Raw genomic sequence first — 27,263 nt, forward strand, 5'->3', positions numbered from 1 at the left:
ATGGAATCTGCCAAATTTGTTGTGTCTGTAGGTCAACAGGGCAATTATGACATAAAGTCATAATTATGTATTTATGTCCTCTTTAGAACTCCATGTTAAATGGCCAAAATACCTAGTGGAGTTTCTTTCACTTTACCTTGTTATTTCAGCTTAAAATGGACAGAAACTCTTCCCAGCAGTTATTACTAATATTATTTAATAATTTAATAATTTAATTTGTTGCATGAGATTCAACTATACTGCGCCAATAAAGTATCCTTACACTTGGAGAATTAATCACAATTTCAAAACTGAACAATATTGGGGTAAATTTGTTTTTTTAATAAATGCACTATCTAATCCTGCCCATTATGACACCACATTGAATCCAATGTGACCTGAAGAAGTAAAGTTACAAGCAATTGAATAGAAGAAGGTACAGTTTTAAAAGTGACAAACTGGCCTATACAAGGCGCAAAAAGATTCCAACAAGCGAAACAAAGAGACAACACAGTTTCTTCCATGAAGCGTTATTTAAAGCAGTTTTTATTTCAGTTTTTGCTTCTCTCTGTACTTTTCATAACTTTCCTTTGTTTTGTCAGTTCTTTTGTTTCAGTTTCTTTTGTTCCTTTTGTTTTAAATTAAAAGCCAAGCGCATAAATTAGCAATTCACCACTCTCAAACCAGATGTCTAGTCTGTGGAGTTTTGAATAGGCCAGTTTGTCACTTTTAAAACTGGACCGTCGTCCTAATCATATGCTTGTAACTTTGCTTCTTGAAGTCACATTGGATTCAATGTGGTGTCATAATGTGCAGGATTAGATAGTGAATCTATTAAAAAACAAATTTACCCCAATATTGTTCAGTCTGGAAATTGTGATTATTTTTCCAAGTGTAAGGATACTTTATTGGCGCAGTATATATGCACCACAGCTTTTTTTTTTTCAAATGTCATGTAACTCATGCTTCTACTAACGCAGTGTATTGAATGCAGTGTCCACTGTGTGGTTGAATATGTTTTGATGGTTTTTTATGATTGGTGCTTTTTAGAAACGTCACAAACATGCTCCTGAAGATGTCTATTCATAAAACATTTGTAGCGCTTCAGTGCGTAAAAAGCAACACTCTCAACTGAAAGTCAATCGACTCGCTGATGAGTGACTGTACAATGTGTATGTGAAGGATGAGTGCATGCTGAGAGAGAATCCAAAAGACCCAAGTATGTAGATTGATTGATTGATTTTATTTGGATTAAAATACATTACAGATTAAAATACATTACATATATTTAACACTTGACAAAATAAGAAATTAAAAGATGTACTATGTGAAGATAAAAATACACTAAGAAACGGGATAACCCATAAAGCCAATGTTTCAGGCTTATTTCCAATGGGGTCCTTGAAAGAAAGATTTTGGCAAAAAAGGCAAGAGTATAAACAAAAGAAGAAAGAAAGCACACAATGGACAACAGACCCCACTGGAAATTAGCCATTGCTGAAAAGTTTCCTTATTGCACTCTTGAAATGATTAAGATTGGGGATATTTTTGATGTCATTTGGAAGCATGTTCCAATCCCATATTGCAATGTAATAAAAAGTAGTGCCAGCTGAACTTTTGATTTTAGGCACATGGAAATTAAAAAGCCGCCTTCTAGTATTATAGTTGTGAATTTCTGAGGTTTTGGTAAAAAAACTGGCACAGGTACAATGTAGGGGGCACTTGACCCATAATAAATTTTGTGCACATGACATAATTTTAAAATTATGCCAAACCTCAGTAGACTACATGTAGTCACTTTCTATGTCATATTTTGATTTGAGCTACATTTGTGGGTATCTTCAGTAGATAGCACCATTAACAAGACCCTAAAAATTCAAGCTATCTTCAGTAGATAGCAAAAAATATGTAAAACAAAATAAACCAAAAGACTATAGTTACCAAAAACTAGGGAAAAAATATATATTTTCATTTTTATCCTCCCTGGCTTCAGCCATAAGAGGGATATTGTGATAGTGCATTCCTTTTGTGTGTATGTATGAATATTATTGAAACTAGTAAAGAAATTAATGTTTTGGTCTCCAATTTAGCAACTGCATGGCCACAATAATTGACTTAATAATGGTGCTGTGGGATGCATATCACAAACCATAGAAGTGCCCAAAGATTCTCAGCTGGTGATCCTTTTATACAGTTGGTTTGATACAGCAACTGTATTGGTTATGGCATGTATACATGATATATGCTGGTGGTTTACATTTCATAGCATTTGTAAATTAATGTGCTGTTAGTCATTAACTGGTCATTTCTGAGGTTTTTTGTTGTATTTGGAAGCAGACTTCTACTTCTGCTACTAGGTCTATGTGTTGAGCTAAATATATTGAGATCATTCAACTTCCATCTTATGTGTAAATGAACAGCCTGACCGTGGTGCTAACATGTTTGATGGTGCTAACATGTTTTAAAGGCCCATTCAGTGATCCCAGCGTAAGTGTAAAAATTAAAATTGTTTATAAATTGCCTAAAAGTGAAGGATATGTCATTCAAATTGTCATTTGGTATTTTTGAAATGAAAAATTTGGCAAAAAAAAACCAAAAACAGCAGTATTGACAAAGTAGAAGCCCCATTCAAAACATGTAGCTAATTTCTTTAAGTAGAGAAATTACAGATTCGTGTAAAATGTCTTCTATTGTCTTTAATATGTGGCTTTCAGCTTAACCACTAGCAGGTTACGTTAGCCCACCTTTGACAGTAACAAATGTGCCAAAACCTGAATTTTGGTGATTTTACGATCCTCCCAATGAGCAAATCACTGAATGGGCCTTTAATCATAATACTTACACACAAGTTGTATGGTTTCTTGTTTTCTGGCATGACTACATGTACATACACAAAAAGCATTTCTAACTAAACTGAAAGTTAATGTAAGAGGGGGCTTCAATAAAATGTATGGTTGTGCGAATCTGATAGGACACTCGTGCCCCAGTGATAACAAACAGTGTTGGCACCTGCCACAGCAACATCTTCAAGACACATTCGATGTACTTGTTGACTTTGATGATTGGCTCTGGTCTTCATTCGCTACTCGTCCAAGCTTTTGTTTGAAATACTTCTTTACCTAAATCAAAAATCAAAAAGAGTTTTTAAAATTGATAATTGAATACTTCAGGGTGATTTCCCGACAAAAGGGAGAACTTTGAGATGGCATCAAATTGAAATGGCATTTATTAAGTTCAGCAATCTACTGAGTGGGCTTCTTAGGCCAAAAAAAATATTTGTTTGTTTGTCCTCCACAGCTTTGAAAGAGGAGGTGCGGGCAGGAGGATTTTATTATTTTTTGTATTTTTTTTTGGGGATTTGGCGTATTCCTGGACCAAGCTAGAACTAAAAGCTACAATCATTCATGGCGACTTAAAAAAACCAGTTTGTTTCTTTAATATGCAAAGTTATAGTTTGTGTTCATGTCATAGTCTTTTAATGATTTCAAAATGGATATAAATCCAATGTATTTTGAAGTCATATAGACAATGACATGAACACAAATTATAACTTTGCATATTGATGTCACAAAATGTTTTTTGGGATTTTTATTTTCAACCTAGCATTTAGCTCTAGCTAGGTCCAGAGATACTCCAAATCTGAAAAAAAAATGAATTTTTTTATTTATTAAAAAAAAAAATTTGAAAAAAAAAATGAGGAGCGGTGGAGGACAAACAAACAACTTTTTTTTTTTTTTTGCAATATCAGAAACATACAATTATAAACTTTACCTCGTCATCCATTAGACACTGAGTGATGAAAATAAACACGCCCTGAAATAACAAGTTTTAATGCTTGAATATCATTGAAAAATGTCTTGTACAATTACATAATTATTTGAAATTCAGTTTAATTTTGGTATGAGAATGAAAAGTGTACATAAAAATGCCCCATAGGATAGTATTATACTTCAAGTCGCAGTTGACTCTTTTACCATGTTTATGATCGCACTGTCAAATGCAATTAATGCAAATATATTTTGAGTGTTGGGGTAATAAGAAAAAATGTATGTTCTGATACCAAAATCGTAATTTTTATGAGGAAGAATGAGGGTGTTGATCTGGTCACACACCAAGGTGGTCCAGTAATTGTGACCAGAAAGTGGCATAAGTATGGCATCAAATTCATGGCAAGTCTAAAATGGCGGTGGTAGGTGGGGGTCAAAGTGGGACATGCTAAGTTAACACTATGCAAGATTATTCTTACCTGCGAGGGATGAAAAATTTGGAATAAGTACTGAAGAAATAAGAGCTAGGCCTACTGATGGTATGTTCATGAGAAATCCAAATATGAATGTGAGGCCAAGAACAGGTGACAAAATCAATACGGCTCGCAAACCAGCTCTGTATAATACAATAAGAAGAAACTTCAAATTTAGGCATAATTCACACTTTTTATTCAACGTAGGATATTCTATGCAAGATGCAACAAGTCTTCATTAATCTGTTTCAGTTCTATTTTATCGTCTACAACAAACATTCATGATAAGATCAAATTTACTGGGATTCAATCAGTGGTATAAACCATGCGCATGTGCAAGAAGTCCCCCTCCCCAGATTAAAATTCTTTCTCCCAAAAAGTTTCCCTCCCCGAATGAGTTGACCATTTGTGCGGGTTATTTTGACCCCAATTTGGCCAAGTGGTGGCAGATTTTACCCCGGCTGCTCCCTCGATTGCAAAAGTATACAAAGCGTGTTAGGCAATGTGTTTTTTGGAACATAATTTTTTTATGTTTTTTGCTTGCTATCTTCTGAAGATAACATTTAGGGCCTACGAAGAAAATGATTAATACCTCCAGCACAATCTGTTAAAAACATCTTTTAATATAAAAATTATATTTTTTTCTTTATGTTTAATGATTAATTATTAAGGATTATTATTTTGACTATCTAAGAACGGTTTATATAAGACAAAGGGTAATTTCTTGTGTGTGTTTTTTTTTTAATACCAGCCATGTTTTGCATTTTCGTTTCTTATTTCTCCCTTCATGTTCCTGCTATGTAAGTGCCGTTTTAATTACTAATATTTGTAATTCTTGCTGCTTTTTGTGATTTGTTGTTGATTGTCTTAATTTGTTTGCTGAAATCAATAAAAATTATAAACATTGAAATATAAAAAAAAATTTGGTCAGCTTCGTCATTTTAACATTTTATAGCTTTGCATTCGACCTTTTTTTTTAAAGCACGCAGTATTGCCGTTTTGTGCCGTACTGAATCATCATCTGCAACGCGTGTTTTTGGACTTGTTCATGTTTTTTTTTGCTTGCTATCTTCTGAAGATAGCATTTACGATCTCTGAAGAAAATAATTAACACCTCCAGCGGAATCTGTTAAAAACATATTTTCGTAGGGCTATATATTTTTTCTTTATGTTTAATGATTTTTTAATGATTATTATTTTAACTATCTTAAGAAGATAGCAATTACGGCGGATTTATGTAAGACAAAAGGTAATTTCTTAAATTGAATCATCATTGTTTTTGTTTTTTAATACCGGCCATGTTTTTCATTTTTGTTTCCTTTTTTTCCTTCATGTTCCTGATCTTCTCTGCTATATAAGTGTTGTTTTAAATTTTGGTCAGCTTCGTCATTTTAAACATTTCTTTATAGCTTTGCATTCGCCTATTGGCTATTTTTTTTCTAAGCGAGGTCAATTAGTATTGTCGTTTTATACGCAAGCACTGAATCATCATCACGTGTTAGGCAATGTTTTTTTTTTGAAACATTATTATTTTTCATGTTTTTGGCTTGCTATCTTCTGAAGATAGCATGTAGGGCCTACGAAGAAAATAATTAACGCCTCCAGCGGTATCTGTGAAAATGTCTATATTTTTCTTTATGTTTAGTGATTTTTTTTAAGGATTAATATTTTGACTATCAACTGAAGATAGCAATAACGGTGGGTTTGTGTAAGACAAAGGTAATTTCTTGCGTAGTAAATCAATATTGAGTGTTTTTTTTGTTTGTGTTTTTTATACCAGTCATGTTTTGCATTTTTGTTTCTTCCCCCCTTTCATGTTTCTTATAATCTCTGCTATATAAGTGCCGTTTTAAATTGTTGTCAGCTTCATCATTTCAACATTTCTTTATAGCTTTGCATTGGTCGGCCTATTGCCTATTTTTTTTTTTTCTTTTGCGCGGGGACAATTGCCGTTTTGTGCCGTACTGAATCATCTTCAAAGCGTGTTAGGCTATGTGTTTTTCTGGAAGATTATTATTTTTCATGTTTTTTGCTTGCTATCTTCTGAAGATATCATTTAGGGCATCGAAGAAAATAATTAACACCTCCAGCGGAATCTGTTAAAAACGTAGGGCCTATTTATAGTCCAGCCAATCTAAACAAAATAGTGGTGTCACTCATGGAGCTATTATAAGATGGAGAGGAAATAGATTACGTAACGCATTGAAACCTTGTGCCGATTTGAAATCTGACAAGCTATTCATCGAAAGGTACCTTTTGTTTGGGACAAAGGGCTTCCACCATTAAATCGGTAAGCTGACCCGACAGTGTATTAACGCTTTACCTAGGAGGCTACTGTCAATAAGTGATCAAATGCAAGTCCCGTGAAAGCGCTTAACGGAATGAAAAGTACCTATTGTTATACATAAACCCAAGGGTGTGATTGAGTAGCCGTAAGCACAAAAGGCACACATTAGCCGCTAATGCATAGTTCGTTGTCACCCCACTGACATTAGGTGCACTTGAATGCGCCTGCTGAATGATTACTCATCATGGCTGCCATGTGTATAATGGTATTAAATAGCTACGTCCCGGGAGCTACGTATACATGTAACATATAATAAGTATACCGGTATAGGCCTATATAAAAGTTGTTTTACAAATTGAGATTTTATTTTATTTTATTTTAAGAAGGAGAATGTCATTATCAGTGGCGTACTGAAGGGGGGGCAGCTCTTCTGTGAGAGGTCTTGGGAGGGGATGAGGTTGAAGGAGGGGATATGAAGAATGAGAGGGGACTGGAGGAAGAGAGAAAGAGGAAGAAATAAAGAGAAATAAATAAATAGACGTAAATAAATAAAAAGGTAAGGAAAATGATAGGAATGAGAGGGGACAAAACGTAAGAGGGGATGGAGAAGGGAAGGGAGATAAGAAGAGGGAGTGATACTTTAGCAAGTACAGAGAAAGGAAAAGAAATGAATGACAAATAAATATAATAATTATTATAGAAACTAAACACAGCCCCCCCCCCCGCCCACACACACACACACACAGGCCTAACACTAACAGCACTATAGGCAGCCATTCGATGATGCCAATGCCTTTATGCGTTACGTATTTAAAACGCCCAGTCAGATGTATTTTACACCTGCCAAGCACAAGTCACCCAATTTCGAAAATTGGACGTTGAATGTACACTCTCATGAATATTGATTGGCAACATTTTCCAATATGTCAGCGCTCAAATCGGACACAATAGAACAATAGACCATTCAGTGCGTTGGTGTCACTCACCACTAATTGCAACAGATTTTTTTTTTCACTTTTATACATTTTAGAGATGTCCCCTGAACATCATACCAAAAATAAACTAAAAATATACTTGGTGGAAAAGTAGTTTTTGGCGGGAAAAGGTCATACAGGGGTCAAATTTCAAAATTGCTTTAATCTTTTTAAAAACTATAGCAAAATATTCCTCTAGTCATAAGGATTCAGAAAAAGTATGAGGTCATTGACCATTGAACTCTATTGACCCCGACCTAGTTTTCGATGTTACCATGTAAATACAACCTAAACAGTGCAAATATTCTTTAAATGAATTGTTTGCAAGCCGAACAATTTGAGACCATTTTGGTAAAATCAGACAATTTTTAGTTTTTTGACCTCTGTTGACCCCAACATTTGACCTTTGACCTTTTCGGTTATAACTCAAAAACCATACATCACAGATATGGTAAACTATATTTTTTCTGAATCCTTATGACTAGAGGAATAATTTGATATAGGCCTAGTTTTTAAAATGATTGAAGTGATTTTGAAATTTGACCCCTGTATGACCTTTTCCTGCCAAAAACTACATTTCCACCAAGTATATTTTAGTATACTTTTTGTATGCTGTGCAGGGGACATCTCTGACATTCATAGCAGTGAAAAAATTCTGTTGCAATTAGTGGCGAGTCAAAACCCACTTTGACTGGACTATTATATATTCCTTTATGTTTAATGATCTTTTAAGGATTATTATTTTGACTATCTACTGAAGATAGCAATTATACGGTGGGTTTATGTAACTTGTAAGACAAAGGTAATTTCTTGCGTACTAAATCAACATTTTTTTTTATACCAGCCATGTTTTGCATTTTTGTTTCTCATTTTTTTACATTCATGTTCCTGATAATCTCTGCTATATATATGTACCGTTTTATATTTTTGTCAGCTTCATCATTTCAACGTTTCTTTATAGCTTTGCATTCGGCCTATTGCCTATTTTTTTCTAAGCGCGCGGTCAATTAGCATTGCCGTTTTGCGCCGTACTGAATAATCTACAAAGCGTATTAGGCTATGTGTTTTTTTGGAAGATGCGGAGAAAATAAGCGGAATCTGTGAAAAACATCTATAGGGGCCTATATTTTTTTCTTTATTAATGATCTTTTAAGGATTATTTTTTTGACTATCTACTGAAGATTGCAATTACTGTGGGTTTATATAAGACAAATGGTAATTTCTTGCGTACTAAATCAACAGTTTTTTAAATACCAGTCATGCATGTTTTGCATTTTTGTATTTTTGTTTCTTATTTTTTCCTTCATGTTCCTGATAATCAGTGCTATGTAAGTGCCGTTTTAAAATTTGGCCATGTTCGTCGTTTTAACATTTCTTTACAGCTTTGTATTCGGCCTATTGCCTAATTTTTTCTAAGCTCGCGGTCAAGGTCAATTCGTATTGCCGTTTTTCGCCGCACTGAATCATCAACGCGTGTTAGGCAATGGTTTTTTTAATTTGTATATTTTTTTGCTTTTTTAAACTTCTGTGATAGCATTTAGGGCCTACGAAGAAAATTATTTACAGCTCCAGCGGAATCTGTTAAAAACAGTTTTTTCGTATATATCTTTCTTTTCTGTATGTTTAATGATTTTTTTATGATTATTATTTTGACTATCTATACTGAAGATAGCAATACTTCTTGCGTATTGAATCATCATTGGTATTGTTTTTGTTTTGCTTGTTTGTTTTATAAATTTAATACCAGCCATGTTTTAAACTTTTGTTTCTTTCCCTTCATGTTCCTAATAATCTCTGCTATATAAATGCCGTTTTAAATTTTCGCAAGCTTCGTCATTTTAACATTTCTTTATATTTTTGCATTCGGCCTATTGCCTTGCCAAGGTTTTTTGTCTCGCCTGATAAGGCAGGAGACTATATAATCACTTTTCCGTATGTATGTGTGGGGGGGTGTATGTGTGTGTGTATGTGACAAATTTGGTTAAAGTTTTGGTTAAAGTTTGCTTTCCGCCTATTTTCTCGCAGACTAGGAGTCGCACGTTCCTCAAACTTGGTGGGTGGGTGCATCTTGACCCAAGACAGAACCGGTTTGTATTGGTTAGTGGGTCAAGGTCACTGAGGTCATGTAGGGGTCATCTGAGGTCAAATGAGTAAAACTGTCGTATGGGCATGAAACTTGGTTGGTACAGTCAACATTTAAAGCCAAATTTTTGGAAGGTCATTTCAAGGTCACCAGGGGTCATCTGAGGTCAAATTAGTAAAACTGTTGTATGGGCATGAAACTTGGTGGGTACAGTCAACATTTAAAGCCAAATTTTTGGAAGGTCATTTCGAGGTCACCAGGGGTCATCTGAGGTCAAATTAGTAAAAACTGTTGTACGGGCATGAAACTTGGTTGGTACAGTCAACATTTAAAGCCAAATTTTTGGAAGGTCATTTCAAGGTCACCAGGGGTCATCTGAGGTCAAATTAGTAAAAACTGTTGTATGGGCATGAAACTTGGTGGGTACAGTCAACATTTAAAGCCAAATTTTTGGAAGGTCATTTCGAGGTCACCAGGGGTCATCTGAGGTCAAATTAGTAAAAACTGTTGTACGGGCATGAAACTTGGTGGGTACAGTCAACATTTAAAGCCAAATTTTTGGAAGGTCATTTCAAGGTCACCAGGGGTCATCTGAGGTCAAATTTAGTAAAAACTGTTGTACGGGCATGAAACTTGGTGGGTACAGTCAACCTTCAAAGCCAAATTTTGGAAGGTCATTTCAAGGTCACCAGGGGTCATCTGAGGTCAAATTTAGTACAAACTGTTGTACGGGCATGAAACTTGGTGGGTACAGTCAACATTTAAAGCCCAATTTTTGGAAGGTCATTTCGAGGTCACCAGGGGTCATCTGAGGTCAAATTAGTAAAAACTGTTGTACGGGCATGAATCTTGGTGGGTACAGTCAACATTTAAAGCCAAATTTTTGGAAGGTCATTTCGAGGTCACCAGGGTCATCTACGTGCCCAGCCGATAACCGCCAAATTCATTTACCTCTACCAAAAGTAATCGCAAAAGCAGGTGGTCGCGAAAGCAGGCGAGACTCGTGGTTCGAGAACCGCCTTGTTTTACTAAGCGCGCGGTATAGTATTGCCGTTTTGCGCCGTACTGAATCATCACCTACATAAGACAAAGGTGCATCATCATTTTTTATAAATACCAGCCATGTTTTGCATTATTTTTTCCCTTTTCTTATTTTTTTCCCTTCATGTTTCTGATCATCTCTGCTATATAAGTGCCGTTTTAACTTTTGGTCAGCTTCGTCATTTTAACATTTCTTATAGCTTTGCATTCAACCTATTACCTATTTTTTCTTACGCGCGCGGTCAATTAGTGTGGCCGTTTTGCGCCGTACTGAATCATCATCTACAACGTTTGTTAGGCATTATTATTTTGTATGTTTTTTGCTTGTATCTTCTGAAGATGGCATTTAGGGCTTACGAACAAATAATTAACACCTCCAGTGGAATCTGTTAAAAACACATTTTCATATATATTTTTTTCTTAATGTTTAATGATTTTTTAATGATTATTATTTTAACTATCTTATGAAGATAGCAATTACGGCGGGTTTATGTAAGACAAAAGTTAATTTCTTATGTATTGAATCATCATTGTTTTTGTTTTTTAATACCAGCCATGTTTTTCATTTTTATTTCTTTTTTTCCTACATGTTCCTGATCTTCTCTGCTATATAAGTGCCGTTTTAAATTTTGGTCAGCTTCGTCATTTTAAACATTTCTTTATAGCTTTGCATTCGGCCTATTGGCTATTTTTTTTTTCTAAGGGCACGGTCAAGTATTGCCGTTTTGCGCCGTACTGAATCATCATCACGTGTTAGGCAATGTTTTTTTTTAAATATTGTTATTTTTCATGTTTTTGGCTTGCTATCTTCTGAAGATAGCATGTAGGGCCTACAAAGAAAATAATTAATATCTCCAACAGAATATGTTAGAAATATTTTTTCGTATACATATTTCTTTTCTTTATGTTTGATGATATTTTTTTATGATTATTATTTTGACTATCTACTGAAGATAGCAATAACGGCGGGTTTATCAAAAAAGACAAAAGGTAATTTCTTGCGTACTGAATCATCATTGTTTTGTTTTATTAGAACCAGCCATGTTTTTCATTTTTATTTCTTTTTTTCCTTCATGTTCCTGATCTTCTCTGCTATATAAGTGTTGTTTTAAATTGTTGTCAGCTTCGTCATTTTAAACATTTCTTTATAGCTTTGCATTCGGCCTATTGGCTATTTTTTTTTTTCTAAGCGCGAGGTCAATTAGTATTGCCGTTTTGCGCCGCACTGAATCATCATCACGTGTTAGGCAATGTTTTTTTGAAACATTATTTTTCATGTTTTTGCTTGTTATCTTCTGAAGATAGCATATGTAGGGCATACGAAGAAAATAATTAACAGAATATGTTAGAAATATTTTTTCGTATATATATTTCTTTTCTTTATGTTTGATGGTTTTTTTATTAGTATTATTTTGACCATCTACTGAAGATAGCAATTACGGCGGGTTTATCAAAAAAGACAAAAGGTATTTTTTGCGTACTGAATCATCATTGCTTTGTTTTATTAGTACCTGCCATGTTTTGCATTTTTGTTTCTTATGTTTTCCCTTCATGTTCCTGATCTTCTCTGCTATATAAATGCTGTTTTAAATTTCTTTATAGCTTTGCATTCGGTCCATAACCTTTTTTTTTTCTAAACGCGCGGTCAATTAGTATTGGCATACTCAATTGTTGCTTCGAATAAAAAAATATAGCTTGACGGTTGTTATCTTCTGAAGATAGCATGTAGGGCCTACGAAGAAAATAATTAACATCTCCAACAGAATATGTTAGAAATATTTTTTTCGTATATATATTTCTTTTCTTTATGTTTGATGATTTTTTTTACGATTATTATTTTGACTATCTACTGAAGATAGCAATTGCGGCGGGTTTATCAAAAAAGACAAAAGGTATTTTTTGCGTACTGAATCATCATTGTTTTGTTTTATTAGTACCTGCCATGTTTTGCATTTTTGTTTCTTATATTTTTTTCCTTCATGTTCCTGATACTAAGTGCTGTTTTAAATTTTGGCCAGCTTCGTCATGCATTTTAACATTTCTTTACAGCTTTGCATTCGGCCCATAACCTTTTTTTTTTTTCTAAACACGCGGTCAATTAGTATTGGCATACTCAATTGTTGCTTCGAATAAAAAAATATAGCTTGACGGTTGTTTAACTGGTTGATAGAGTGATTGAAATAAGTTTACCATAACCTTTCTTATCATGATCTTACCTTATCCGATCTACCTCAGATTTGTCTTTGTTTGCTTTCAAAGTCAAGAAAATTCGAACCGTGCTGAATAAGATGAAGAAATTCACCTGCAAGGACCGTCAAAATAAAAGCTGTTCAGTTATATGGGTATTTCTCTGAAAAGGTGTACTATTTGAAGATAGGCAAATATGAATTTGAAAATGATTATAAAAATGTTTCCTTTACATATCTGTAAGGATGTAAGTCTCTAGTGCATGAAAACAATATTTGGCGCGATCTTTAGGGCGCCCTCTATATTATAGAGGGCGTAATCTGCAGGTTGTGCCAGGTGAGCATCATCTTCGTCACATTTAGGCCAAAAAGGAAAAAAGGACAAGAAAAGTGTTAAATCTCTTAAGTATGAGTTTTATGGATAACTTGTAAGTTGCTTGATTCATGTTTGCTTTTTTTTTTTTTTTTTAATATGATTTTGTACTTTCGTCATTTAGTTGGGACAATGAGAGGCAGGCTGTACGGAAAATGTCATGTCTGTTAGTATTTTTTTATACAAACTTAAGTATATTCATAATTTTGCTTGAAATAACTAAATAAATTTCTATTGACATAGTAAACACATACAATATCAATTACATTTCCAAATAGTAAATTCCATGTTGTCTGGGTCAAAGGTCAAATAAAGGTCAACAACAATTGTGATGGAGATGACAATGCTGTGATGGAGATGATAGTGATGTGACGGAGATGATATTTCTACACAAATTCCTATAGAGAATCATCTCCGTCACAGACATTTGATTTCAGTAATGTTTTCACACTACTTGAAAATTAAATTCATACAGATGAGAAGGTCTAGAATTGGTAAGCATTTTCTGATATAAACTAAACTGGACTTCGCTGTATCTCAAGATCCGGTGATGTGATGGAGATGATGGTGATGTGACGGAGATGATATTTCTACACGAATTCCTATAGAGAATCATCTCCGCCACGGCAAATTGTGACGCCAACTGATGTAGCGGAGATGATGGTTCAGACATTGCTTACGATTAATAGCAGGGTTAAGCTTACCCACGTGTTACATATCACCACAACAGCTTGTGGACATATTCAACCATCATTATTTTCCGGAAAATTTCAACAATAAGACTTATATCAAATTGATCAGAAACGTTTGGAGATGATGTTGAATAAAGGTACGCACGTGTATACTTGAAGATACCCTCAAAATTGGCAGGAAAAGAGTGCCAATGTGCACCTATTCCGGGTTGATGTTTTTGTCGTCTGTAAAGGCAGCGTACAGGGTCAAATTATTGACCTCTGATATTTGGTCTTCACCTCCAGTCGTTTTGAAGCCAATGTGACGGCAATGATGCAAAACCAAGGGACAGCAATTTTTGACACAAATTTTTGAATTATTCCATAATATTGACTTTAGAAGTGGTTTTAAGCATTTAAACCTTCTTAGACATGATATTTACCCCAGTCAGTGGTAATTTTCACTTCCCACACTTGCTCACAAAAATACTACAAAATCACTAAAATTCGGTGCGTGACATCGGGACATGGGGTTTTCAGGGGGGTCGTCAGATATTGAAGAATTTTTGACACCAAGAAATTAATTTTTCCCTACTTGGATGTTCTTAACTATTTTTATACATACAAAAGTCCATGACTAAGCCAAAAAGAAAAAAAAAATCCGCTTTTAAAACTTTTATGAGCGCCGAAAGTCGCGGGACTTAAAAGTTACTCTTTTCAGAGAATCACCCATATACGTTTGCGGAAGTTCCCCATACTATCCCAGGTTTGGATCGTACTTCGTTTCGGTGTTTTGAATTGGGAAGGAAGAAAATGGGTACCCTTCGGTCTACCTTGTTCGTATGCACAAACTCACTGCTATTATAATAGTGCCGCTGTCAACGTCGGCTATTCGGGTAACGGAAAGAGCACCTTAATTTCAAAGGCAGTTTTCGCATACATCAGTTTTTATGCGTCAGGGTGTGTGGTTTGGCATACATCGGTTTTTGTGTGGGGTGTGTGTTTGGAGGGTTTTTGTGTGGGGGTGTGGGGTTCATCATGGATTGGACCATTTTATCATAGAACTATCTATGAACACCTCTTCAACTTCAATAAATGTTGTTGGGAACTCTCCGGGGTTGTATTGCATTTGGGAAAGTGGGTTTAGAAAGTTTGGTACGCCAGTGGTTAATGGATAGACTCTCTGCTAGCCACTGCACGTCGGCATTTCGGCTAACGGAAAGAGTACCTTAATTTCAAAGGCAGTTTTTGCATGCATTGGTTGGTTTTTTTTTGGGTGTGTGTTACCGTATATTTCGTAGGTGTCACCATAGATTGGATCATTATTTATCCATATATATGAACACCTCTTTAACAGAAGTCTTTAATGTTGTTGGGAAGCTCTTCGTGAATGCCTAAGAGTTGGACCGCATTTTGGTACCATGGGGAAAGTGGATTAACGCCAGAGATAACGGAAATTCGTATGCACATACTCCCTGTCAATATCGGCAATGGTAACGAAAAGAACACCCTAATTTCAAAGGCAGTTTTCGCATACATCATCTTTCTATGCGTTGGGGACACTCCAACTAGGGGTGTGTGATTTAGCACTGATAAGTCGGTTGGGGTGGGGGGGGGGTGTCACCATATTATTTTGTGTGTGTCGTCATATGGATTGGATCATTTTATCCATAGAACTATTTTATGAAAACCTCTTTTAACTACAGTTTTAAATAACGTTTCTTTGTTAATGGGAAGTTATTCGTGTAATATACGACTGAAATAAACAAACAAAACTTACTAAAAATATACAGCAAATTGGTACATAAAGTGCATAAAGTACTCCCCTTTCGCGTGGTAAAAAGCATCTGAAACTAAATCATAAAAAGTTATTGTAATCTTATATGTCTAATTTTCATCATCATTATCATCATCATCATCATCATCAATCATCATCATCAATTATCATCATCATTATCATCATCATCATCATAATCATCATCAATCATCATCGTCATCATCATCATCATCATCATCATCATCATCATCACCATCATCATCATCATCATCATCTTCATAATCATCATCAATCATCATCATCATCATCATCATCATCACCATCAATTATCACCGTCATCATCATCATCATCATCATCATCGTCGTCGTCATCGTTCATTTACCTTCCGTTTGCCGCATAGAGCTCGTGTCGTATTGCTACAGTAATTACGGCAATAAGCATTGGTATTCCTGAAAGACAATTATATTATACGTAATCATTATTTGTTAAGCAAATTGGAATTCCCTTTTTAGTTTTCCAGTCTCCTTTTCAATTCAAACACCAGATAGCCTATTACTACATGGAACAATAAATACATTCCTATTAAAATATTATTTCCAAAAGAATCGTTATGTTATTTATCAAAGGGAAATGATTAATAATATAAAATGCAAATATCTTGAAACCAATGTTGTTCAGGGCCGTGTCCAGGGGAGGGCCGGGAGGAATGCGATGGTAGCCAATTGTTTATAACCGGACCCCCACCCCATGCACCCCTGTGATCATGATCAGTGTACATTTCACCACTCGATTGCAACAAAGGGACGATTATAGGGGAATAGATGATGGCAGACGATCGATCATTTTGGTGTCCCATGTTTTACTCTTCCATATTAAAACCAATCTCTTCCTCTTTGATATTTAGGCTATATTTAGCTAGCTCAACTAATTAGAATTGTTTTAAAAACTGTGATCTCTTACCCCATGCTATAACCATACAAACATGCAATTTCATGGTTATTTTCACGGTGGGTGATATTTTAAGATAAAGATGTACGCCTTCAAATAACATCCACATGAATGCCACCAAGAAGAAATAATGAAGCAACACGCCAACTGCTTTACAAGCCGACTATAGAAAGGTCAAAATGCAAGATGTACGTTATTTAGTAACATTTCTTGCAGCATTTCATTCTTCATGTTCTTTCAGGAAATGGCGATATATATACAACTTCGTAGCAAAAGGAAAACGTGCACGGCAATTAGCATTTTCAAAATATATTAGCCTTTTCGAGATATTGCGGACACAATAGGATGGCGCTGCACGTAGTGGGTAAAGTCTTTTGAATTTGCCGGGTTCTACCCAGATTGAAGACTGCCCTCCTTAATTTTGTGTACGCCATGTATTTATACATGACTGATATAGACCATAAAATCTATGTATAGACCTATCATAATGAAAGCAAGATGTGGTTATCTTCAAAATCAATTTACAATTATACAATTGTTCTCAAACATTTGTATCGTGTAATCAAAATTATTATCGAATCAATTAGCTTGGAGTATAAATTTTTTGTCTCTTTTTGGTCCGATTGACATATATTTTGTTCTCTTATGGCAAGAAAGGACAAATATTAACATGCCAACTGACGTGCAATATACTTGAAGAAGTTGAGTCGGATCCTATACAGGATCCTATGATACCAGCACCATGAGGACCAGTGGCGTAGCTGTCGGGGGGAGGGGGCAATTGCCCCCTGGCAAAATTGCCTGTTTGGGCCCCCGCCCATAGTGCTATTTGGGCCCCCCCCCCCCGTTCAAAGGAAAAAGAGCAAAAAAGGGGGGAGAGAGAGGAAAAAATGTGTTGCTTTTAGGGCGCTAGCGTGTATAATTTTTTTTTTTTTTTTTTTTTGCTCTTCACTTTTTCAAACCACCGGAAAATTTGTTTGTTTGGTGGATTTGGGCCCCGTCCATACAGGCTTGCCCCCGGAAAAAATCCCAGCTACGCCACTGATGAGCCCGTGAGGACCAAAGTGTATTTCTGTACGGAACGATTGTCGGAACAATTATACAGACAACAGTCCAACAAAAATGATTTTTACCTCAGATTTGGCTTCTACTCCTGTAACAAATATAAGGTCAGCAATGAGCAAACTCGCGGCGAGGTTTGCGTGGATGATGATACGAGGTCTTTTATAAAGCCTGTAACATTAAAATACATTAATTAAAACATGTTTTAGAAATCCAGACAGTATAAAGGTGACTGGAAGGAGTTAAAGGTGACTGGAAGGTGTGATTCCACTTCATCCAGGCCATGCATCAACTGTTGTTTTCTTCCTTTCTGTATTTTTTTCATAAATGATAAAAATAAATACTGAAAATTTGAAAGTATGATAGACTTTGTCCTTCACTTTGAAGCTATTTACCATGTTTATATAAATTTCAAATGCTGTGCGTTCACGAAGATCACCGATATAACCATTTTGATGTCTCAATTAGGCGCGGATCCAGTCTTTTATATTGACGGATATTGACGACGCGACGCTGAAGTTTATATTATAAGATAAGTCAAACTTAGACAAAGATGTCTTAATACGACCAATTTATAGAAGGTATCCTAAAATCAAACAACTTACCTACAAATCCCATAGATTATTAACGTGAGAGTCAGGCAGAGTATGGATAATGACATCCCAACATAACCCAGATATTTGAACACTTTATAGTGAATAGCTGCAAATTCCAAATCGGACTGAAAATATGAATAGAATCATAGATTGCCAATTGATATGAGTCCGCAGTATATAAAACTCAAGCAAATGACAAAAACGATGTGTTGTATGGTATGCCCTTGATGGAGCAGGTACCTGTGCTTAATGATGGCTCTGAAAAGAGCTGTCGCTACATAATGCAAAGAGGGCGTCATCACCTTTTGCTAATCAAAGAAATGATGGCTCTGAAAAGAGACTCGTTCAAGGTAGGAGATTGTCTACAGAAAAGAACAACAACTTAAGATAAAACTAATGTATTAAGCGGTCAGTAGTAATAGTATATCGAAGAGATGGCACAGCCACTCATCTCAATAGAATTTATGACGCTATATTGAAAGCTGGCATGATAAAGATATTTTGCGTAACTGTGTTCTGTTGCGCATTTCAACTCACATTGATTGCCATCAACACGGCAAAACTCGAAAGATGGTAGCAGTAGCATGTCACATGCGTCTCGTTTGTCTGGTGTAACGCGCAGCCTTTGTCACTCCATATCCTAAATTTCAATGATGTAAAAAACAAACAAACCATTACATAAATTGAATATCACCGTAATATGTGCGTCATTATTTCCAGCAGTAAAGTTTTTTTAGAACTGTATGAATTATAATTATGTTCTCATTGTTAATATTTTTACGGTGCGGATCCAAACTGATCGTAGAAGGAAATTACACAACCGAAATCGCAGCACTAGGTCAAAATATGTCCGACGTTTTTGCGTGCGGGACTTTTTCCGTTGCGTCAGCCGTGGTGTTTTTTGTTCATCAGACACAGCGTTTTTCCGTTTGAATTTATTGCGACCCTCGGTTCTTTTCGCTCAAACGAACAGTTTTGTTCGGGGTTTTGTTTGATATTTGGAGACCTTTTAGCTGCTGCGGCAGACGCTATACGGTAAATTAGCCGCTGTCTGTCGCAAGGGTAAAACGCACACAGGACGTCCGGCTATATTATGACCGTATAGCCCCACAATATAGCCCGACGTGTCTGCGGCCGTTTTATTAGCCCGGGTTTATTAGTTGCACCAGACGATGCGTTTTCCCGTTCTCCGCAACAATTCCTTGTTGTTCATTGTGACCATCGGTTCTATCCGCTTGCTTGACTTTAGGAGGTCTTCTGCAGCAGAAGACACTGTGGCAAATTTTAGCTGCTGCGGCAGACGCTACGGCAAATTAGCCGCTAGAGAAGGGGGGGCCATCGATCGCCGGTTCTGATATCTGTATAATCACTTCCTCATAGTTCCAGAGGACTTCCAGTTTAGCTCAAATGAGCTGCTGAGGAAGTATACATTCAAGGCCACAATACAGTCCGACGTTTTTTGCGGGCGTTTTTATTAGTTGCACCAGGCGTGACGTTTTCCCGTTCTCCGCTGCGACTTTCCGTTGTTAGTTGCGACCGTCGGTACTTTAAAGGGGCATTTCGTGATCCACAGCCTCATCCCCCACTTTTCTCAAAAAAGTTGAGATTTTTATATCACTGGAAACCTCTGGCTACATAATGTTTATGTACAAAATATTTCTTGCAGATTAATTCGTTTTGCAAAGATATCGTGAAATTTGAATTTCGTTCTGGTGCACCAGAACGAAATTACAACGCATTGTCTATGGAGCAGTGTAATACACATAATCATGCATAACTCGCAAACGCAAAATCGGAATCAACTGAAATTTTGGGAATAGGCTTTTTTCGTGGATATGTACTGAAAATGTCATAAAAAGAGGATGCTAGGATCACAAAATCCTCCTTTAAATGAACAGCTTTGTTTGGGGCATTGTTTAACTTTTGGAGGTCTTCTGGAGCAGAAGACGCTACGGCAAATTTTAGATGCCGCAGCAGACGTTACGACAAATTAGCTGCTACGTCTGCCGGCACGGTAAAATCTGAGACCATTATGGTCTCAGGTAAAATGCACGCAAGACGTCCGACTATTATATTATAACCTGACCCTTAATTAGTGCAAATCAATATCCTACCTTTTAACATTATTGAAATACTTGCAGATTGGTTTCTGTTGTTGCTCCGTGTCCTGCAGTGATAAATGTATCAAAATTATAGGAATTATAACAGCCATCTTTTCTTTGATTTTGATCAAGGTCAACTAAAACGTAATCTTGATGTGCAAAAAGAACAAATACAGAACAAAAATTGTTAATTGCCCAAATGAGTATGCTAAACTTAAGTTCCATTTACTGAAGAAGATCAAATTTACTAACCGTATCAGTCAACTCAAATGTAATATGTACGGGTTCTTCGCCTTCGTATGGAATAACATTTCCATTTTTGTCAAAAAGAGTGATTGACATAATTCTACTGCCAAGCCTATATGGCGGCTTCACATTACTCAATGATGTCTCATTAAGAAACTTTGGAATACCGACCGACACCCAAGAGGCTATGGGAAGAAAGAAAGGAATGAAACTGATTTAAAAGTAGTAAGTGGGTAACTTGAGGTAAGCAGTTTATATCTTACAAATAGCCCATAAGTGTAAGGATTTCGTTATAGAGTTAACATAAGACTACAATAGGACTGCAATATTTTACTTTAGTCTTCTTCAAGAAACACAACTTGATACATGTTTTTGAATATATAAAGATACCGACTCTCAAAAAAAAGAATACAAAAATCGGTGACTATTATACTAATTAAATATCAGCTTGCGGAACTCGGTTTTAGCATTGTCTTTTGAGAAAGAAAATATATTGCTCTTGTCATGAGAGGTCAAAATTGATGTTACAACATCATCCAAGAAATTATGTTGTAATAGCCATTGTTTCAATTCTTAAGTTACGAATAATCAAGATGTCACGGACAAGATGTGCAATAAGCCACGATTAATCCAACACGCAATGCATGTCTTTCGGAAATTCATAGATTTTCTATTTTTATACGATGGCAAAAATAAATCACAAATACGTAAAAAAATCTTTATTCTTTCTTACTTTTCTAATTTTGACTTTGTGACACATTTGCTTTACTCAATCAGAACTATAAAGTTTAAAAATAAGAATTCAAACACTATATACCTTTGAATACAGTCACTGTTTCAGCTGGGAAAATCACTCGGTGCGTAGCTTCTTCAACTGCGCAATCTATTTCATAAGCGTCAATCATGTCGGCGGTTGACGCGGCAAGCAATACTTTATCAAATAAACACAGTAAAACAGATGTCAAAAACGATCTTTTTATGTTACGTTCAAAAAGTTTGGAAAAGTACAACCATGTTGATCATACTCAGGATTTCAACATAGGTCTCGCGGTGGAGAAATTCAAAACTTATAAGCCTTTCGTCACAAGTAGAACAAAATAATGATAATGCATTTAACTGTGCGGTCGGAAAATAGTGGCTCCGAAAAGAGCCGTTTAGAATAACCATTCCTTCAGTGTATAGATGAAGCACAATCTACGCATGATGTATTATTATTATTATCATCATCATCATCATCATCATCATCATCATCATCATCATCATCATCATCATCATCATCATCAACAACAACAACAACAACAAAATTAAGTAGTCAAACTGACTATTCTGACAACCGCGAAAAAAAAATTCTTCAAAGTGAGCCTGTTATAAACGAACTTTCCCGTATGAAACGGTACATGAATAAAAACAGTAAAATCATAGAAAGATCCCTACATACATTTAAAATACTAATGTAATGCATAATGTTACCCATGTGTCATTATTATTTAGTTATTCTGATAAACTTTGTCATCAAATTATTTAATTTGATTGAATTTAAACTCTTGTATTGCACTAGTCTTTTCAGTGTAGAAACATTCAAATGGCAAATATACGTATCATCTTCTTATACCTTACCATATTCATTGGATTCAAGGCGGGTAATGCCATCAGATATTGGTAAGTCATCTGTGTCCAGGGCGTTACTCCATATCGATGATAATTCAGATCCAAGCAAATCCATTATCTTCAGACAATTAAATGGAAATACATTAGTATAGTACATGACCTTTGTCAAACATTAACAGCACCAGTGAGATTTACTAATGATACTTTTAATAATAGCTGAAATCATGAGTGTGTCGAGCAAGCTTGGTATTTGAGAAAATTTCCAAGGACTTTACTGAACATGTTTTTCAGGACTGTTATTGAAAATAAAGACGAATTTCATAGTTCTAGTCCAATAAAACAGCACTTACTGTGGACGTTTCGGAATCTGTCAGATTCCTTTATCAACACTGATGTTGTTGTGACGACCTTCTGTGTACAACTCGTTGTTGCTTAGCAACTTGGTTGCCAGTTGGTTTCTTCAGGAGATCGTCAAATACGTGAGTTAGGTTGTATTGCCCCTCGTTTCTGTTCATGGTGCTGGACTTTATATTATCGACCACTTATTTTACCTTTAGAGACAGGATTTATAGGCAGCGATTTGGTGCGGCTATGGGCAGCCCTGTCTCTCCGCTAGCGGCCAATATTTATATGGAATTTTTGGAAGAGTCTGCTATTGCCACGTACAGCCCACCTCGCGTGTAAACCCAAGATGTGGAAACGCTACGTCGGCGACATTCTTGAGGTTGTTAACAAGGACGCAGTACCACCGCTCACAGAACATCTTAAATCAAATGATACCAACTACATCATATTCACTTATGAGCAGGAAAAAGATGGAAAGATACCGTTCTTAGACACTTTGATAGTTAGACGCGACAATGGCACAATAAAGTTACTGGTATATCGGAAAGCCACCCACACCGACCAGTACCTTAATTTCAGCTCCCACCATCCGCTACACCAGAAATTGGGTGTTGTTCGTACGCTCCTGGATAGAAAAAATAAGATCATAACCGAAGACAAAGACAAGGAAGAAGAGGAAGTCACTATCAAAAATGCACTTAGTAACTGCGGCTATCCTTCTTGGAGTTTTGAGAAAGTCAAACAACAGATGGATACACCTCCTAAGCAGAAGAAGAAGGCAATTAAGAAGGATGAAACTACCAAGTCCAAAGGCCTTGTCGTCATCCCCTACGTAGAGGGCGTGTCGGAGCGTATCACGAGAACATTAAAGACTTACAATATCTCTGCTGCCATGAAGCCTCATTGCACCCTAAGAAACATGCTTGTGCACCCTAAAGATAAAAGGGACCCGCTCAACACCACAGAGGTTGTTTATTCCATCCCTTGCAATAATTGCAATGAAACTTATGTCGGTGAGACGGGGAGGAAATTTGGCAAGCGACTTGAAGAACATAGGGCAGAGGCAGATAAGGCGTGTGTTAATGTTCGCACGAGAGCAAACAGAAAAGCATCTCAATCAGCTACCAATAAATCGGCCATCACAGATCATGTTCTCGAGAAAGACCACATCATTGACTGGGAGGAGGCTAAGATTTTAGGCAAAGAGGCAGACAGATACAAACGATGGATCAAAGAGGCAGTGAAAATCAGACAACAGGGCACCACCATGAACAGAGACGAGGGGCAATACAACCTAACTCACGTATTTGACGATCTCCTGAAGAAACCAACTGGCAACCAAGTTGCTAAGCAACAACGAGTTGTACACAGAAGGTCGTCAAAACAACATCAGTGTTGATAAAGGAATCTGACAGATTCCGAAACGTCCACAGTAAGTGCTGTTTTAATGGCCAAGGACTGTTGGAGTTTTGCTTAAATATTTTGGATAATACATTTTTAGAGATTAACTAAATATTTAGCAAACTGAAAGCATGTGAAAGTTTATCAAATGGGCTAGAGTGTGAAGAATTGAAAATATTTTAAAAACAAATCAGGATAAATTTGATTTCATAGTCACATTAGGCGGGGAACGTTGGTACTTATTTTGGTACCACTGGATAGAGGAGACCCATGCAATGATAGTTATCTATTGCTACTAAAATGGAGCGGCATTATAGAAATATACTGTACATATATTATGGATAGTACAAAAGGGCAGAAGCATTTGAATGTAAGCTAAGATGGGGTTGATTTTTTCCAACCTCAAGGTCATTCATAAGATTAACACCATCCATTATGGACCTCATTGCCATTACATTGATTTATAGTACTAGTATTTTGAAATGTTTTATATATATGAGTTCTGAAGGCAAATATTAAAACGCTTATTAAACTTCTGTGATTGATCTTTGTGAATAATACATTAAGGGTGATATACATTATTGAAACAAACTCTCAGTTCAAATAATGATAATTACTTCTGCTTTGCTTCTACCAAATTCAGAAAACTGGCTTATGACTAAACTCATACTCTAGTCACTAGTGGTCAGCGATCAGTATTTGACCAATAAACTGACGAATTCATTTCCAATTCGCGCAACCCAAGCGATTGAAGTACATATCGAGGGTTGACAAACAGAAGGCCTTAACTCACAAAGGAATCCTTTGTGAGTTAAGGCCTTCTGTTTGTCAACCCTCGATATGCAATATCAGCTTTTAATTACTTACTTCGCTTTTAAAGGCAGTCAGTAGAGATGCGTCAATGTCATCAACTAAAGGCGCTGTCGTGACAACCGTTGAGGTTCGTCGATTAGTACTCTCAATATCTATAATGAACAATATAATGTCATGCTCAACTGGTAATTGGTTTCAAAGTTACCACTTCAATATCCACAGGCATAGGCTTTAGTCAGAGGATGATTTAAGGAAGCCCCATCATGCACTGCAAACGTGTTATCACCAGAGTTTCAACTGCCACTTTACTTTTCAAATCCCATTGAATTCTGTGCAAAAGACGTTGTTTAAGAATTGTGCGTGTGTCATTATTAGTTGGTCGATTTCAGATCTAAAGTGATGTATGCATGAAGGATAATTCACACCATCTGTAGGTAACATAAAATGTGAAATCGACCAGCATTGTGAATGCGTTTTTATTGTAAATATACCAGTCCAAATTCAAATTTAACCATGGCCGCCAATGCAGTGTGCGAGCAGTCGTGTCATGTTCACTCACACAGCTGTGCTAACCGCAAGTCAACACAGTGGCGTGGTGGGAAGTGCTTAAATCATCCTCTGGGCTTTAGTAGTTCAGTTATAAGAAACATTTTCTCCTTTTCCTTTAATTGATAATGAAATGAAACCAGTATAAAAGAGAGCAGCGTTTCCTCTAAGAGAGCAGCGTTCCCTCTAAGACTACACGGCCCAAAATTGTGATTGTCCCATAAGATTTTGTGGGAAAGTACTAACATAACAGGCTCTGATTTTCAGTTGATGTAAAATGGTGTATTGGTATCAAAGGAACATAATGTCTGTCTATATAAATAGAAAAGAAATGAAAATGACAAACCATTTGGAACAAAATGATGCATTGGTTTGAATGTTTCAAAGTGAAATAAGTTTTCTTGCCTATTCCTTGTGATTGGTGTACTAGTATTCAAATGAAAATACCAATAGGAAAAGCAGTAAGAAAGTTAGTGGACCAAGGAACAACAATCATCACAATGAGCTACAATGTGATGTACTTACTGTTCAATGTTTGCGGGTAGTTGGTAGTGTGTGACATTGCTTCTGTTGAATGCGCAGTTTCTGATCCAAGTAAAACTGAAGTTGTCTCTTCTGAATTTGAAGTAGGCTGAAATTGAGTATGACTATTTTCATTCTGTGGTAGTGGCGTTGTTGCTGAATGTGTTGTTGCTGCATGTGAAACCATGGCTACCTCATTTGTGCTGTAAAGGAACATTGTTGTACCAGAACCTTCGTAGTCGGTGTTTGTTGACGATGATTCTGTTGAATGTACACCAGTGGTTACCCCGTGGGTGCTCGATGGCAACATTGTTGTTTCTGAAAATAATAATGGTGATGGCGGTGATGATGATGTTGATTAAGATGATGATGATGATGTCATTAAGAGTTGACAAAATATTTTGCTAAAATGTTTGCCAAAAATATTTTATAATAACATTTCGACAACATTTTAAAAAGTTTGTTGTAGTGTTTTTTTCATATAAAACGTTTCAAAATGTTTTTCTGAGCTTTATATGACCCAACATTTAAATGTTCAAACATTTTGACCAAAACCAAAATGTATTTATAACATGTTTATGACGTTTATTACATTTATTAAGTTCAATAATTTCCCCCCATAGACTCACCTTCTGTGTTGTCATACTCGCATATGAATGGCATGTTAGTACTGCAACTGAGAGCTTTCAATTGGCCTTGGTTGGTTCTGACCAGGCAGTCCTGGCCTGCATTAGTGCTGGGCTCGTTCTGCATCCAATCTATAAAGTAACATCGTTCGTCGATGTGAGAGGTCTTTATAAATAGTTAATTTGGGTCAATATGAACGGAATTATTTTAATAATTTCGTTAACATGAATACGAAGATTTCATAAATTCAACTTTAAAAAAATTAAAAAATTAAAAATAAAATAAATTAAAAAGGGCACTCTGGTCAACCCCATTTTCATATTTTCAAGTAACAAACTAACAGATTTTTTGACAAATCAAGTGGAAAATAAAAAAGTTTGTTAGAGGGTTGTTTTGTTTGTATAGAATTTAATACCTTCTGTTCAACAAAGAAAGCCTCTTATCGGTTTTCATCAATATGACATCATTTATATAAATGGTACTATAAAAGGAAAACGTATTTGTTTTTTATTCAAAAGATACACATTCAATTTAAAAAAGGTTAAAAAGCCCATTTAATAAAATTGCTGTTTTCGTGGTTTTCTTTATTGTTATTTTTCAACACGTTGGCTTGGAGGGTGTCGACAATTATTGTTGTTCTGGATAGAAAACAGTGGCGTAGCGTCATAGGGGCACGGGGGCACATGTCCCCCAATCGATTGCAAAATGTAAAAAATCCTATAGGAAAATTGCCGAAAAAACCAGCTTGTGCCCCCCCCCCCCCATTAGACCCGGTGCCCCCAATCATGGTCGATGCCCCCCAATATGATGAGCCACGCTACGCCACCGATAGAAA

At 36.1% G+C, this 27,263-nt stretch overlaps 1 protein-coding gene across 1 annotated transcript; it reads right to left on the bottom strand.

The window, feature by feature from the left end:
• Positions 1-3,023: 3,023 nt before the first annotated feature.
• Positions 3,024-26,554, bottom strand: LOC140147343 (adhesion G protein-coupled receptor L4-like). Its single transcript, XM_072169121.1, has 17 exons — positions 26,431-26,554; positions 25,805-26,119; positions 24,788-24,885; positions 22,184-22,292; positions 21,384-21,497; positions 20,573-20,751; positions 20,333-20,385; positions 18,756-18,858; positions 18,228-18,343; positions 17,694-17,793; positions 16,573-16,723; positions 15,995-16,061; positions 15,615-15,687; positions 12,821-12,906; positions 4,226-4,362; positions 3,751-3,792; positions 3,024-3,098 (listed from the first exon to the last, which is right to left on the bottom strand). Exons 1-16 carry the CDS (start codon positions 26,552-26,554, stop codon positions 3,755-3,757), a joined length of 1,863 nt encoding a protein of 620 aa, XP_072025222.1. The 3' UTR covers positions 3,024-3,098; positions 3,751-3,754.
• Between the last annotated feature and the right edge of the window lie 709 nt (positions 26,555-27,263).

Source organism: Amphiura filiformis, chromosome 3 (genome assembly GCF_039555335.1).
Source record: "Amphiura filiformis chromosome 3, Afil_fr2py, whole genome shotgun sequence".
NCBI classification, from domain to species: Eukaryota; Metazoa; Echinodermata; class Ophiuroidea; order Amphilepidida; family Amphiuridae; genus Amphiura; species Amphiura filiformis.